This window comes from Mollisia scopiformis (assembly GCF_001500285.1).
Source record: "Mollisia scopiformis unplaced genomic scaffold LY89scaffold_21, whole genome shotgun sequence".
NCBI classification, from domain to species: domain Eukaryota; kingdom Fungi; phylum Ascomycota; class Leotiomycetes; order Helotiales; family Mollisiaceae; genus Mollisia; species Mollisia scopiformis.
The window spans coordinates 817,072-833,202 of record NW_017263601.1 but is presented as its reverse complement, the minus strand read 5'-3'; the positions used below and the strand labels follow the sequence as shown (position 1 = coordinate 833,202).

Here is a 16,131-nt window from a genome sequence, read left to right as displayed (position 1 = left end):
TTCCTTTATTCTGATACATGTGCTCCATTGAAGTCGGGACTGGCTGTGATGACTTTGGGCTGGAGATATGGGAGTTCTTTCATTCTGATCATTTTGCCGCTTTTAAAGTTGGGATAGGTTGTGGCGACTCTAGACCAGATGTAAGTGAGTTCAAACCAAAGAGCATTTGAAAATAAAAGCTTTAAAATAAATATTTGAGATTGTCTGATGACTACAAAGTGGCACGAGTCGCAGATTGGGCTCAGACAATGCAAGAACTCAGAAGCTGCAGGAAGAAAAAAATCATTCAAAGCTACATTGTTGGGGTTTGCTCTGTTTAACACTTGCTAGAACTATAATATTATCCTAGACCCTCAAAATCTCCGAAATCATCTTAAGCAATGGCAACTTCAAATGCGCAAAAGCTTGCGCAAGCTGAGCAAGCAATTGACACCTTTCTCCTAGCTTTCCCACGTATCTTGTCCCCTCCAGGTTTCCCTGATCTACAATTTCACGGACCAGGCGAGATACACGGGATCGTCATCCTACCTCTCTGGCAGCAGACCGCAGAGTTCAATACCAATTGCCCACACTGGCCACACTTCAACACATTCCTCGACGGGCTTGCTCCTCTGATGAAACTCATCACAAGTCGCATATCAGATGTATTATCGAATCCTAATAATCTATTACCCGATCAGTATGCGCATTATCCCAACAACTTCGGCAAAGCAATTCAAGCGTGGAACATCCGCCAAAGCACTGTTCTAGCCGGACAGCTAATCCAACCTCGCATACTCAGCAATATGAATTGCTTTGAAACTGTCCGCTTAAGTGCTATGCTGGCGAGTGATGACCCGAGGCGGCCCTCGACCAGTCGTTCCAGCGACACGGTTGTGATTACCACTGTGGGGGATTATTTGTATGGAGATATGTGGCGCCATGCTGGAGATATCTACAAAACAATGGATGAGTTGATCACTTTACCCGGAAAGGTAGAGATCCTGAATACTCGATTTGGGGTGCAGAATAATCGATTTACTGGTAGGAGGTTCCAGCTTGAATTCTTTTTGCCAGATATCTCCACAGTCTAGCTTGTTGTAAAAAGGGATATGGAGCCGAAGTGTAGACTGAACATCAAAGTTGTTGGGGTATTACAGCATTCGAGAATGGGCTTGAAATGCTGGGATGGTCTGAAGAAGGTAGTCAAAAGCAATCGCGTTTCTGAAAGAGGGTTGTGACTCTTGACGTTATGTAACAAAATATTTCCTTGAATGAACAATCCATTGACTCATCCTTTACAAAAGGAAATCTTTTCTTCTTGTAGTGGAAATCCAGCGTGGCATTTTGCCATTGGATTGCATAATAGTGATTGGCCGCCCCACTGTGGCTGACTTGAGGCCTCAGGCATGGTAATCCTTCACCACCCCTACCTGCATACGATAAATATCTTTCAATCGAAACACAGTCTTCTGGGACGAGCATAGCTCTATCTCAAGACAGAACACCAAGCAAAAATATCGCAAACAGCATGAGACTCATCAATACCGTAACCGGCGCTTTCGAAGAGTTCATCGGGGACAACATCCCACCATATGCGATACTTTCCCATACATGGGAAGGACGGGAAGTCTCTTTCAAGGACACGAGTGACCCATCTTGCAAACACCAAAAGGCCTACCATAAGATTGAAAAGACATGCCAGTTGGCAGCTCAGAGGGACATTAAGTATGCATGGGTGGATACTTGCTGCATCGACAAATCTAGCAGCGCCGAGCTCACTGAAGCTATCAATTCCATGTACCGATGGTATCAGAGGAGCAATGTTTGTTTTGTATACCTTTCAGACCTTTGTGCAACTGCAGTCTTGAAAACGGCACTCAGAGATTGCAGATGGTTCACTCGAGGTTGGACGTTACAGGAATTGATCGCTCCGTCGAATGTCTACTTTTTTGATCAAGACTGGAACGAAAGAGGATCGAAACAAGAACTGGTCGGGGAGCTTTCGAATATTACTGGTATCAAAATCGATATTCTGCGTCTTGCGCTACCGCTCTCATCGATAGCCATAGCTCAGAGAATGTCGTGGGCCGCAAATCGGACGACGACTCGAATGCAAGATATGGCATACTGCCTGCTCGGGATCTTTGACGTTAACATGCCGCTATTATATGGTGAAGAGGAGAAGGCGTTCCGGCGTTTGCAAGAAGAGATAATCAGATCTAATTCCGATTTGAGTATTTTTGCCTGGACATATCCTCGAGTCTCCAAAAAGGTTCAAACTCTAGATAGCCCTGTATATTCTGGAATACTAGCCAAGTCTCCTTCCGTATTTCTCGACTGTGTCGGATTGGAGAAACGATTGGGACATGACTGGCGCGAGGTTTCGAGTTTGAATGGAGGCATTAAAACGCAGGTACAGATACTGTCTGAGCCGATCCCAGGGAAAAGAGGAACCCGCTACTTATTCCCACTCGACTATTCTCGAGAGCCCGGTCAGTTACTTGCGGTGCGGCTGAGGAAGTGTGGTCCCGACAAATTCATTAGAGACGACCCTTGGACCCTCGTGGAATATGCGGAAGATCTCTGGGCAAACGCTCGGAAGGATCGATGTCTCTTATTCGAGCTCCCTCAGGTTTCGCGGTCACCACAAACGCCGTATTCCTCCATGAGCTCTCTGATAAGCCAAACGAGAGCGCACGTACTGCAAATACAGCTCCCGCCTGAAATAGAGATACACGACACTTGGCCATGGGATCGATGCTTCGATGCTCAGGACCAATTGTTCTTTGGATCTGGAGACGTAAGATGGGATTCTGGAGCAATGAGATTAATGACGGAGTTTATCTTTGAAAGTGTTCGGCGTGAGACCAAAGTCCAGTTTGAGTGCATGCTGTACGCAGTAGGTTGGTCGTCGCCAGAAATCGGTGACCTTCAGTGCACGATAATGCTCTACGATGCACACGCGGCAGCATTGAAAGACCTGCAGTCTCGAATCGCGGCTTGGGACCATACTAGACCGCAAGTTGTGGCTCAGCTGGTATACTACAATATTCCAAAGACTTCTGCAGCAGTGTTTAAGATCCCCAAAAGTACAGCCAGTGTCGTCATTTCGTTCACTCCAAAGTATGTGAGTGATAAGAAAATCTGCCAAAACAAGTTCTGGAGGCTCGAATTGTCATGCGAAGTTTATAAAAATAATGATCTTCCTGAAGTTCAACAGGAGGAGTGGCTTGAGTAGACAGCAGCGCTGGTAGACAGTAGCGAAAGAAAATATAAAAAAACAAAGTATAAGACGCGAGTAATGAATGGTTAGAGGCACTTGCCGAATAGTTTGAGTGAAGTTTCATGCATGCACCAGAGAGACCAAGGGAGAAGAGTATAGTTTTAAAGTTTTTTTTTGTATCTTTATATATGAAGTATAAACCCAAGCATTATAACACATCAACCAACAAATCTATAAGCTAGCTCATACTCCATACGGGTCGAGCACCATACTCTTGCTTCAATCTCCGGTCCCGACTCCATCGACTTCAACTCAAGCATGGTGCCCTCCCTAACAGTTCAATTCCAGACACGACAGATAAAAGCAAAAGATAAGAAATAAGATGTTTTCCTCCACCAAAGTTTCAACCAATATATGAAAAAGGAAAAGTAGGAAAAGAAAAAGAACATTTTTGAGGACCCCGCTAAGAACAAACTCCAACCATTATATGCACCATCATGATATAGACAACGATGTAAAGGAAAGCTAACAAGAGATCATCTATCAAGATAGACCCCTTAAAAGCGCTTCCTGCTCAGCGTCTTCAAGCTGGCAGTTCCACCCTCATTTCTCAACACCTCACGGATGAGAGAAGCGAGACCCGCGTTCAGACCAGCCTTAGCGGCCTCCTCGATCCATTGATCAAGCTCGATCATCACCAAGCTGGTACCATACTTCCTGTCGAGGAAGTCACCGAGCTCTCTTAGTCGGATATTGTCGTCACCGCAGTGGTTCTTGACGACAGCGCCTTGCGAACGAGCGAATAGAGAGTTGCAGATCATGTATCCAACTTCCTCGACCTCGACGAATTGGATGTAGCCATCAAGGCCAGGTGTGTGGGGAACAGCCCCGATGCGCATTGAGTACTCCATGATGTTGGCAGTCATGTTGACGGTTCCGGCACCCTCACCCAAGATGTTGGATGGACGGTGGACAAAGACTGGGAGGCCGAGCTGGTCGGCGCAAGATTGGAGGTACTTCTCGCCAGCCCATTTCGAAGCGGCGTATCCCATTGATCCATCAACGGGTGGTGAGAATTCTGGGATGAATCGCTCGCCGAGGTCAGTCTCTGGGACGAAAGAGGCGACACCGGCTGTGGAAACGAAGTGGAAGGGTGTCTTTCGGACCATGGCCATGCGGACCAACTCCTTAGTTGAGCCAACGTTGGAGGCTTGGAGAGACTTGTATGACTTGAGGAAAGAGACGTCGCAACCGTTGTGGATGATACGGTCAGCCTTCTTGGAAAGCTCAGCGAATTGGTTCTCTGACAAGCCAAGGCGCTCTGAGGTCAGATCACCGTAGTACTTGATGATCTTGGAGGACTCGACAGGCAGAGTACGTGATGCCTTGCCTTCTGGGAGACGGATGGCAACACAGTGGATCTTGCCAACACGCTCATCGGCAACGAGCTCACGGAGGATCTGGGTACCGAGGAAACCGGTGGCACCAGAGAGGACGACCTCGACATATGATCTTGAGACAGGTCGGAGGCCGAGGGAGAGAGGAGAGGTTTCGAAGAGGGATTGGTCGAGGGCAGTCTCAGCTTCCCAATCGATCTTGGATGCTCCTGAAACATCAACAACAGTGACAGCCTCAATTTGAGCTGCCATTGATTCGATGGTGGAGGACTGGAAGAGAGTGTAAAGGGCGATGGTGGCCTTCAGGTTGTCGCGAATCATTGCTTGGACATTGACGAGAAGCATGGAGTTACCACCGAGGACGAAGAAGTCTGATGTCTTGCGGATACCCTTGACATTTGATCCTGGTGGTAGGCACTTGGACCAGATGCTCTTCAACTCAGCTTCGACAGGGTTGAGCTCAATTGGAGAATCATCTTGCTCTTCTTGGAATTGTGGGATCTCAAGAGTGGCCAATGCCCTGTTGTCAATCTTGCCGTTGGGTGTTCGTGGCAGAGAGGCAACAGAAACAAGCATGCTTGGGATATAGGCAGATGGCATTGGCAGGCTGGTGAGGAACTTGCGGTGGTCGGCAATCTCCTTGGCGAAAACAGCGAAAGCGACCATGAAGGCTTGCTCACCCTCGCCACGGAGGCAGACAGCAGCTTCAGTGATGGCTCCCCTGGACTCGCGAACGATGGTGTTCTTGACTTCGTCGAGTTCGATACGAACACCACGAAGCTTGACTTGGTTGTCGCCATTGATACGGCCCAAGAAGACGAAGCGTCCATCTGGGAGCATCTTGGCTCTGTCACCGGTTCTGTACATACGGTTCCATCCCTTGGCGAGGTCGTCGTTGGATGCGAATGGATCAGCGACCCACTTGGCGGCAGACATCTCCTTCTGATGGAGATAGCATTGCGAGATGCTTGCACCACCGCAGACCATCTCACCAGGGAAGCCGACAGGAACGGGGTTGAGGTTCTCGTCGAGGATGTAGGTAGAGTAGTTGGGAAGGGAGCGACCAACGATCATGTTCTGTTCGCTGGCAGTAGGGTCGCTGAGAGGAATCTCCCAGGCGGAGTTGATGATTGTGATTTCGGTAGGACCGCAAGAGTTGATGAGTCTCAACTTAGGCAGAGCGGCCTTTTGGAATTCCTTGACGATGGAGCTTGTCAATGGCTCACCGCAAGAGAATGCGGAGCGCCATTCGGTCAATTGAGAGATAAGTGCGGGTGATTGGCGGAGAATGAGAGAGTAGACGGAAGGAGTAACGATGGTGTAGGTAACTTGGTGCTCAACCATGAGCTTGACGAGTTCGGTGGGATCGGTTCTGGTTTGGACAGAGGCAACGACCATCTTACCCTGAGAAGCAAGGAATTGCATCATCTGAGCAAGAGAAAGATCGAAACCCAAGTTGGTTGGTTGCAGGATAACTTCCTTGCCAAGGCCAATGTCCCAGGCCTTGTTGACACCGTAGATGTGGTTGACAAAGTTGGAGTTGGTGAGCATTGTTCCCTTGGGCTTTCCGGTGGTACCAGAGGTGTAGATAACACAGGCAGTGTCCAATGGCTTAGACATATCCTCAACAAAGTGAGATCGGATGTGGGGAATGTCAGCGAGCTTAAAGATGTGGCGATCAGCGGCACCGAAGGCCTTCTGAGCAGCTCCGATTGTGATATCATCGCAGATGATGGCAGCAGGGTTGCAGTCTTCGACGATCAGCTCGAGACGTCCCATGGGGTTGGAAACATCCAATGGCACATAGATGGCGCCGATTCGGAGGACAGCGAGCCAGTAGCAGACGGACATCACTGATGGCTCACAGTTGACACCAATGAATGATTGAGGCTTGACACCCAGAGTAAGGAGGTGAGTGGAGATGGTGCTGACCCATTCGGCCATATCGGTCCAGCTGAGCGAGCCGCCATAGTTGTCAACAACTGCGACATTGTTGGAACGAGCTTTGACAGCCCAGTCGAACATCTTGTTGATGGTAACGGACTGGTCGAGGTCGATTCTGGGGCCAGTACCGATTTGAAGAGCAGTGTGAGAAGCCTTGGTGGTGAAGAGGTTCTGGTCCTTGATGGGGAGAGATGGCTTGGATGAGAGGGTCTTGAGGAGGTGAGTGTAGGTGTTGAGGACAGTGGACAGGTCCTCCTCAGAGTAGAGGTAGGATTGAGTGGTGACAGTGACCAATGTAGTACCGTCAACAGATTGCTCAACATCGAATTGGAGATCGTATGGGTTGCTGGCATCAGCGAAGTCAATGACCTCACCAGTGCACTCTCCAATAGGAACATCGCGGAGAGAACCCATCTTGTAGTTCATGAGAACCTGGAAGAGAGGGTTGGAAGTGGTGGATCTTGGCACCTCCAATTTGTCGAGGAGAACGTTGTAAGGTGTTGCAGAGTGCTCCAAAGCAGCAAGGGTCTTGTCCTTGGCCTGCTTAGCGAGTCTGGCGAATGAACGAGCACCTTCGACCTTGAAGCGGAGAGGGAGCAAGTTGACGAAGAAACCCAGAGTGTCGACGTGGTCTGGGTCGTTCTTGTTGGCATCGGTGATACCAATGCAGATGTCGTCAATGTTCAGGAGTCGGTGGAGCATGACCTGAAGGGTAGCCAAGTGAACGTGGAAAGGAGTGACTTGAAGCTTCTGAGCGGCAGCCTTGAGGTTGGAAGAGAATCCGGCATCAAGTCTGGTCTCTTGGATGCGGAGGTTGTACTCAGTCAATGGCTTCCTTGACTTGACAGTTCCGAAGTCGAAGAGAGGTAGAGTCTCAGGGATATCTGTGAACTCAGCCTTCCAGTAATCAACATCGGTAGTCATGGATTGCTCAACAAGCTTGCGTTGCTTGTTGGCATAGTCGATGTATTGGTACTTCAATGGTTGAAGCTGTTGACCACTGTAGATGGCAGCAATGTCGCGGACCAAGATAGAGGATGAAGTGGCATCAACGGCAATGTGGTGGAAACCCATGATCAAGACATAGGACTCAGCGTTCTCGATCAGGAGAGTAGCCTTCATGGACTCAGCATTCTCGAGATCATAGTGATGCTCGTTAGTGCGTCTGAACTCCTCCTTGATCTGCTCTTCGCCAGTGTATGCCTTCTGCTCCATAACGAAAGGAGTGTGCTCCACGGCGCCCAAGTATCCAAGGTAGTTGGTCTTGTCAGTGAAGAAAGCAGTGCGGAGAGTCTCGTGTCGGTCAATAAGCTCATAGAAAGCTTGGTCGAAGTCGGCGACACGGAAAGGACCCTTGATGCGATAAGCGAGGGTGATGTTGTAGGTGGCGGGGTTGGTAAGGAAGGATTGCAAGAACCAGAGACGCTCTTGAGAGAAGGACATGCGTCCGACTCGCTCCATGCCAGGCATGAGTTCAACGCCATCGTACTCGTTGGCCTCAGATTCAGCGCGAGAAATCCAGGTGAAGTCTTCTGAGAGCATGCCAGGAGTGGTTGGTCGGCTGTCGAGGAGATCAGGTGTCATTGATCGGGAAGGAGCAGAGGACATAGAAGCCTCAGATGGGATAGACTCGGGCTTCTCGGGCTCTGGCTCAGAGAAGCTCTTGACGAGAGCAGCAGCCTCAGCGCAAAGAGTGGAAACGCTTCCACCGCCGAGAACCTTCAGGACAGGCATGTCAACCTCGATCTGGCCCAAGAACCAGGATCGGATCTCCATAGCCATCAAGGAGTCGACACCGAGAGCGAGGAGGGGTTGAGAGATGTCAATGTTCTCAACTGCGGCTTGCAAGATACGGCTCATCTTGAGAAGGAAGTCACCGCGAATAATCTCAGAGCGTTGCTCAACGGTAGTAGCAGCTGCGAGACGCTGCTTGATTGGCAGAGAAGCACCGCCAGCAGAAGAGTCCTCACCCTCCTCCTTCTTGAGGACGTAGTGGGAGAATCTGTGGTTGGCAGCGTACCATGGGTTGTCGTCAGCGTTGAGAGTGCTGTTTCTTGGAAGACCAGTGATGATATCGTTGGAGTGACCTGAGTTGGGACGACCAACCAAGATACACTCAGCGAACATATCAAGGAAGGCAGGCTCAGAGATAGCCATCCATTTCTGTCTCTTGAGGGAAGTCTCAAGAGCAGCATCTTGGGACACAACTCCGATACCGATAACCATACCAATGTGCATGACTGAAGCAGTCAAGCCACGAGCACGACGTTGAGCGGCGACGGTTTGCATGTAACCGTTGGCAGCGAGGTAGTTGGATTGACCACGGTTACCGACAGTGTTGGCGAGGGAAGAGAATAGGATGAAGAAGTCGAGATCACTGTTCTCACCGAAAAGCTCGTCGAGTTGATCAGTACCGTCAACCTTTGGCTTCAAGCACTTCTGGAAGTCCTCGAGGGTGATGTCGTTGAAGAGACGATCAGCCAACACCATTGCAGCGTTGGCAACACCGGCAATCTTTGGCATGATCTTGCAGATCTCATCGTGAGTCTTGCGGAGAGATGTGCCATCAGTGACATCGCAAGCGAAGACTTGAACATTTGCGCCAGCGCGAACCATCTCGTTGTACCAGACCTGGTTGACTGATTTGGGGTTTCTGGTAGTAAGAGCAAGGTGCTTAGCGCCATTCTGTACCATCCATCGGCAAAGTGCTTGACCAAGACCACCAGTGCATCCAACAAGGAGGTAAGTCTTGTCATCACGGAACAGGTTCTCAGTTCGGATTGGTGCAACCTGAACGGAAACCTCAGTGTCCTTGGTGAAGTCCAAGACAGCTGGGTACACGCGGGCCTCTGAGGAGCTGGTGAGTTCCTTGAGGGTGACAACTTCGGGTGTGGCAGAGCGATCGACGAAGTTAGCAGCAACGAAGTGGGCCTTGAGGAGCTCATTCTTGACACTCTCAGCAACCTTGTTGGTGCTAGCATGCTTGCCGAAAAGGTCGTGGATCTTGGTGTTGATGCACTCATCAGAGTTCTGCAGAGACAGAATCTTAGATGGTTGATCAACAGATGAGAAGTCCAAGAGCATGTCGATCTTCTTTGGCAGAATATTGCGGAGGGCGCGCTCAGAGGTGTGGGGGTTGATGTAAACGACCTCAGGATCATTGGTAGGGATGGTAGAGGCGCTGAAGACCTTCAATCCAACGGAATCAGCAGTGTTGCGGAAAGAGGCAGCGAGGCTGTTGTTGGGGCCCAAGAAGAGAACAGTCGATCCGTGGCGAAGTTGGGAGAAAAGAGCGGAAGAAACGAAGGTAGTAGCGACTGATTCGATAAACTTGGGAGGAGAGTCGACCTTGACGTAGATGGGGACAACTTGAGAAGCTGGGACACTGATGATTGAGGCATTGACGTGAGAGAATGCAAGAACATCCTTTCCGGCAGTCAAGTCTCCGCCCTCAATGACCTTTCCGATGGTCAAGAACATGTTCTGGTTCTCGCCAACCTTGATGGCAGAGAGCAGAGAGTGAGTAACTTGAATCTTGATGTCGGTCTTGCTCTCGGAGGCGAGCATAGTAAGGTGGGGCTCAGCCACGACATAGTTACCCTCGTGTTGAGAGATGAGAACCTGGGTCTCAGCAGGGTTGACTTGCTTCTCAATAGCACGGCGGCGGGCGTTGAGGCGGTCGTTCAAGACTTGGTCGGCAGTGATACGAGGAATCAAGAACTTGCCGCCCTTGATGATCATCTCCTCTTCAGCAGACCAGAGGATGTTGGGTGAGATAGCGCGAACGTCCTCGTCAGCGAACAATCGGATGGCAGCAGCAGCCAACAAATCGTTGCTAGTCTCAACCTCAGATGGCTCGACATCGAGAAGTTGGATTTGTACGTGAGCATATTCGGATTGCAATCCACGACCAACTCCGAGGGACATGTTGGCGTAGGCGTTCTCGAGTCTGCATCCAGAAGTAACCCATAGGACTTGCTTGGAGCGGTCGACAATGTTCTGAAGACCGGTGATGGTGTCTTGAGTCAGGTTCTTCCAGATTGGCTCATCGAGATCTTGCAAGAAGATAACGGAGGAGAATGGAGTCTTGAACTCAGCAAGCTTCTCCACACGAGGAACGAACGAGATCTTTGGAAGCTCGCTTCCGAGTTGCTTGCAAGATTCTTCGATGTATGCGGTAATCTCGGCATTGCGTGCAGAGTTGTTACCAATGATGCAGAGATCCTTGATGGTGACTGGGAGCTCTGCTGGTGGGCACAATGGTTCTCTCAAGAAGTGGACCTCATCCGTAACGGCTTGAGAGAGCACAACTGAAGTCATGTACATCGGACGATCAGCAAGATCATTGGTGACTTGGTCGACACCAGAGAATCCGGTGTCCTTGAGGAGCGATGTCCATTGAGAGATGGAAGCAGCAGGGCCGAATCGGCGGCTATCTTCATCACCCATCCACCAAGCTGGAAGACCAAGAGTCATGAACTTGACACGGAGGACATCTGGAACACTGATCTCCTGGAGGACAACGTATCCACCAGGCTTGAGGAGTGATCGGATGTTCTCCATGGTCTTTTGAAGGTTCTGGGAAGTCTGGACAACGTTGGAAGCAATGATCAAGTCATAGGAGTTCTCCTCGAATCCTTGGTCCACAACGTCTCCCTCGATCTCCAAAGGCTGGAACTTCATCTTACCAGTCCACTGGAAGAGATTCTCCTTGGCCTTGTCGAAAGATTTCTCGGTCGCGTCGGTGAAGGTGTAGCTCTTGAACAGATGTCCAATCTCGCCGATGACACCCTTGGTAACGGCACCGCTTCCAGCGCCAACTTCGAGAATCTTCATGCCAGCGTATCTGTGGACAATTTGTCCGACAGTGCGGCTCAAAGAGTCGTTCGACTCCTTGATCTGTTGTCCGAGAGCGTAGTATCGGTTGAGCATGTCATCCTTCATCATGCACTCCAAAAGGTTGGTCTGGCCACGGACGACAGAGAGCAAGTTTTGGCCAACAGTGGTGATGAGTTGGATGTCAACTTGGTCCATGTGCTTAGCAGCTTGCTCCTCAAGCCACTCGGAGTCATCTTCAGCCCACTCAGCCTTGAGAGTTGGGTGTTGTCCATTCTCAACGACAGGGAAGAGGTGGTCGATGAATTGGAAGATACGCTGGTGGTTCCATGAGAACTCCTCAACTTCTCTTCTTGAAACAGCGCTGTTGAGTTTGCGAAGGTACATGTATGCAAGGCGTTCGCAGAGGTCAACCATGCTGAGCTGAGTCGAAGACTCCTCGACCTCTTCAATCTCGGTTGCTGACTTGGAGATTTCAGGGCGGTAGACAGTCTGAGCATAGAGCTCGATATCATTGTCCTCGGTAGCGCGGTCGAGCGCTGTGCAGGATAGACCTTCGATTTGCATTCTTGGAGCACCAGTAGCACTGCTGAACATCTCGATATCGGCGCAGATCTTCATGTTCTCGTTGCTGGTAACAAAGGTGTCAATGGTCACCTCGGCCTCAGGTCCGAACTCATCACGGTCAGTGCTGATTCGGAGGCACTTGATACCAGTTGGGAGGTATGGGCAGCTCATTCCACCGTCACCTGGGAAGTGCAGAGCAGCGAAACAGGTCTGGAACGAAGCATCCATCAAAGCAGGGTGCATCATGACTGGCATCTCTGGGTCTTCTGGGTACTCGGTAGCAGTGGCGGTGGCTCTGTTCATGCGTCTGTCGATGGTCTCAAGACGACGGAAGAGACCTTGGTAGTTGAAGCCAATGTTCTCGAGGGTGTTGTAGAAGGTCTCCACGTGCAGCTTGCTGAGGAGGAGAGGAGCGTTGTCACGAGCAGGGAGGATGATGTCTGGGGTGTTCGAGTCGGCAAGGATGATGCGCATGCGTCCCTTCATGTTGATGTCCCAGCTTTCTGCGTCAACTCCAACAGCGGAGAAGATGGCGAATTCAGCCTCGATGAAGTTCTCTCCGTTCAATGGTCCTTCGTGGGTCTTCTTCAGGGTAAGAAGAGTGTCGGCGCCGTTGGAACCTTCCTCGAGACCAATGGCACGAGTCAGTTCAATGTCCAAAAGCTCAACCATCTTGGTTGGCAGATCGGCAGCGAGATCCTTAGACGCTTCCAAAGCCATGGCGATGTAGGCAGCACCGGGGTAGACAATTTGGCCCTGAACCTTGTGGCCAGCGAGCCAAGGAGTCTCGGAAACACGGACGGTGTTTCTGTATCGGAGATCGTGCTCGAGATCATCTGGGAGTTGAGCACCGAGGAGATCGTGTCGGGGCTTGCTGCGAGTGCGGTACTTCTTGGAGTGACGAGATTCTCCCCAGTATGTTTGAGAGTGATCCCATGGGTAGCATGGAAGACCGCTGACTAGAGCGGGGGTGACACCAGCTTGGTAAGATTGAACATACTCCTCAGTGCGGAAGTCACAAGGAGCGCGGAAGTTCATGAGACCAGCGATGGATGTGGCCATAGATCCAATGTCTTCGGAGTGACGAGTGAGAGTTCCGCCGTATGGAAGAGTTCCACCCATAGCAGCCTTGTATGTTTGGAGGAAAGGACCCTTCAGGGCAGTGTGTGGGCCGACTTCCATAACATAGTCAAAAGGCTCTTGTCCGAAAACAGCTTGCTCAACGGCAGTTGAGAACAAGACAGGCTTGAGCATGTTATCCTTCCAGTAAACACTGGTCAATGCTCTGAGATCCATCTCATCCTCGATTGGGTCACCAGTCACGGAAGAAACCCACTTGCATCCCTCGAATGGAAGCTTGGGTTGGATGCGTTGAGCACGGAGAGACTCGACATATGGTGGGGAGACGGGGTTCATGTGTACAGAGTGGTAAGCCTTGTTGACTTTCAAAGCTCTGGCGAAGATTCCTCTGTCGTCGAGCATTTGCTTGGCTTCCTTCACAGCATCAACATCACCAGAAAGTGTGACACTCTCTGGAGCATTGCTGGCTGCGACGGAGATACGGCCAGCAAGTTGAGGTTGAGAGCAGAACTCGTCAGCATCTTCGTGAGAGAGACCAGCAGCCAACATAGTACCCTGCTTTCCAGTAGGGCCTTGAGCGAGCTTGGTGTGGAAACCACGGTAATAAGCAATCTTGATAGCCTCAGAAGCGTTAACCACACCAGCAGCATAGGCTGCACCGATTTCACCAGATGAGTGACCGACAACGGCACTGAATTTGTGGCCAACAGAGCGGAGAATGTCAACGAGCATGATTTGAACTGCTGTGCAGACTGGTTGAGAGAATTCAGCCTCGTCGATGCGCTTTCCCTTCTCTTTGTCGCAGATGACTTCCTCAAGAGTCCACTTTGGCCTGTCAGTCTCTGGGAGTGCGGCAAGAGCCGCATCCATGTTCTTCAGAGACTCCTTTGCCATGGTGGAGTTCATGAGAATCTCACGGCCCATGTTGGGCCATTGAGCACCTTGTCCAGTGAAGACACCGAAGATGCGGGGTGCCTTGGTTCGGTTGTCGCGACGAGTACCAATGTTGGAAGGAGGAGAGTTCTTGGTCTTTTGCAGAACCTTGCTCATGTTCTCAAGGAGGGCTTCTCGGGTTGCACCAGCGAAGGTAACCTTGAGAGCGAGCTCAGAACGACGGTTGGCAAGAGTCCATGCGAGATCGTTGAGGTTGATCGATTCATCTTGCTCAATGATATCGTAGTAGTTTTGAACCATCTTTGCCAAAGAGGATTCGTTGTTGGCAGAGAGGACGAGAGGAATTGCCATTGGAGCTTGAGCTGGAAGAATCATCTTGCGAGAGACAGTGTGTGGTGATGGCTCGTAAGATTCAACGATAGCGTGGGAGTTGGTTCCACCTTTGAGGACGTTAGTATGCTAATTTTGCCAGAAGAGATATTGGGACTTACCGAAACCGAAGCAGTTGACACTGGCTCGTCTTGGTGCTCCAGGAAGTGGTGCGGGCCATGCTTGAGTCTCCTTGGCGAGTGCGAGGTGGTCGAGGAGAGGGAGGATCTTGGGGTTGTAGCTCTTGAAGAGCAGGTTACCAGGGATGGTAGCTCTCTTAATAGCTTGAGCAACCTTGATCAGACCAGCAAGACCAGCAGTACCCTCGGTGTGACCGACGGAGGTCTTGACTGATCCAACAATCAATCTCTCACCCTCTCGCTGAACATCCTCGAAGAAGAATGCATCGCGGATACCGTTGGCTTCAATTGGGTCACCGGCAGGGGTTCCAGTGCCGTGAGCTTCGAAGTATTGGGGTCTGTCAATAGCGGAGTAGGAGTCCAGACCAGCCTTTTGGTACACTTGTTTGATAAGGGTGGTCTGAGCATCGCCACTTGGCAATGTTATACCTTTGGTGCGACCATCGGAGTTGACACCGGTCTCACGGATGATGCAGGTGATGTCGTCACCGTCAGCGATAGCATCCGAGAGCTTCTTCAAGATGACGGCGGCAAAACCTTCACCACGAGCATATCCGTTCGCACCAGCATCCCACATGCGAGATCGTCCTTCGGCAGACAACATGTGAAGGTTGGCCTCGGAAGCCATGAACTCAGGGTTCAGGATCAAGTTGGCACCACCTGCAATAGCCATTCGAGATTCTCCATTACGAAGCGATTGAACGCAGTGGTGAACAGCGACCAATGAGGATGAGCAGGCAGTGTTGATGGTCTCAGAAGGTCCCTTCAAATCGAAGAAGTAGGAGACACGGTTGGACAGGATAGATGAGTTGGTACCGGTAGCGAAGTAGGTGGGCAAGTTTTCAGGACCACGGAGAAGCATTTCAGAGTAATCAGCAGTCATTGTACCAACGTACACAGCAGTGTCGGTACCCTGCATGTGCTCCATGGAGAAACCACCAGCTTCCATAGCCTCGTAGACAGTCTCGAGAAGGATACGGTGCTGGGGATCAACGGCTTCAGCCTCACGAGGGTTGATACCGAAGAAAGAAGCATCCCAGGTCTTGACATCCTCCTGGAGAAGGTAGGCATTCTTGACGTTGAGAGCACCAGAGCGCTCGCCATTTGTGTGGTGGAACCCATCAGTGCTCCAGCGGTCGATATCCCTCAAAGCATCACGTCTCTCGATGAGCATGTCCCAGAGCTTGGACGGGCTGCTGGAGCCGCCTGGGAAGCGACATCCTGTGCCAACGACGGCAATGGGCTCATTGATGTAAGAATCGTATCTGTTGGCAGAAGCCTCGGTGGCTGCTGCGGTCTTGCGGGAAACCATGTCGACTGTAGGGTTGAGTGAAATAAGGTAGATGTTGTCGATGTCAAATTAGCGAGAGCGAGGAGGTAAGCGAGGAAGGAAGAATCCAAAAGATTGAGAATTCTTGACTTAGTCGAGTCGAAAGGTTGAAGGAGGAAGAATCGAGTTCAAGGATCTTCAAAGTTCGGGGCAATGAAGATTGATTGTCGTCGAAGAGAAGGATGATAGGAGGAAGGTCGAGTCAAAAAGTTCTTAGAGTCGGGATTTCTAAAAACGAGTTGAGACGAAGATGTCTTGAGGAAGATGTCGAGTCGAATAGTCTCAAAGTCGGGATACTTGAGATGGTTTCGAGTCGAGATACTCAAGAATGAAGAGAGATGATGGTGGTGGTGGTGCTGAGAGTCGATC

At 50.5% G+C, this 16,131-nt stretch overlaps 3 protein-coding genes across 3 annotated transcripts; 2 read left to right on the top strand and 1 right to left on the bottom strand.

The window, feature by feature from the left end:
* Nucleotides 1-360: 360 nt before the first annotated feature.
* Nucleotides 361-1,073, top strand: LY89DRAFT_757068 (uncharacterized protein; the record flags this gene model as incomplete). The annotated part of the gene is made up of 1 exon (XM_018221401.1): nt 361-1,073. Exon 1 carries the CDS (start codon nt 381-383, stop codon nt 1,071-1,073), a length of 693 nt encoding a protein of 230 aa, XP_018066907.1. The 5' UTR covers nt 361-380.
* A 437-nt stretch (nt 1,074-1,510) lies between these two features.
* On the top strand, nt 1,511-3,402 carry LY89DRAFT_722134 (HET-domain-containing protein; the record flags this gene model as incomplete). Its single annotated transcript, XM_018218708.1, has 2 exons — nt 1,511-3,109; nt 3,195-3,402. The coding sequence occupies 2 exons, from the start codon at nt 1,511-1,513 to the stop codon at nt 3,234-3,236; spliced, it is 1,641 nt and encodes a 546-aa protein (XP_018066906.1). The 3' UTR covers nt 3,237-3,402.
* Nucleotides 3,403-3,491: 89 nt separating this feature from the next.
* On the bottom strand, nt 3,492-16,025 carry LY89DRAFT_209836 (putative PKS-NRPS protein). Its single transcript, XM_018205860.1, has 2 exons — nt 14,415-16,025; nt 3,492-14,363 (listed from the first exon to the last, which is right to left on the bottom strand). The coding sequence occupies exons 1-2, from the start codon at nt 15,742-15,744 to the stop codon at nt 3,763-3,765; spliced, it is 11,931 nt and encodes a 3,976-aa protein (XP_018066905.1). The 5' UTR covers nt 15,745-16,025; the 3' UTR covers nt 3,492-3,762.
* Between the last annotated feature and the right edge of the window lie 106 nt (nt 16,026-16,131).

What these genes read in the sequence shown, in the direction of transcription:
- LY89DRAFT_209836 (XM_018205860.1), bottom strand. Translation starts at nt 15,744, where the DNA reads ATGGTTTCCCGCAAGACCGCAGCAGCCACCGAGGCTTCTGCCAACAGA. An exon ending in TGTCAACTGCTTCGGTTTCG is followed by an intron (nt 14,364 to 14,414) that starts GTAAGTCCCAAT and finishes ACGTCCTCAAAG; the next exon opens with GTGGAACCAACTCCCACGCT.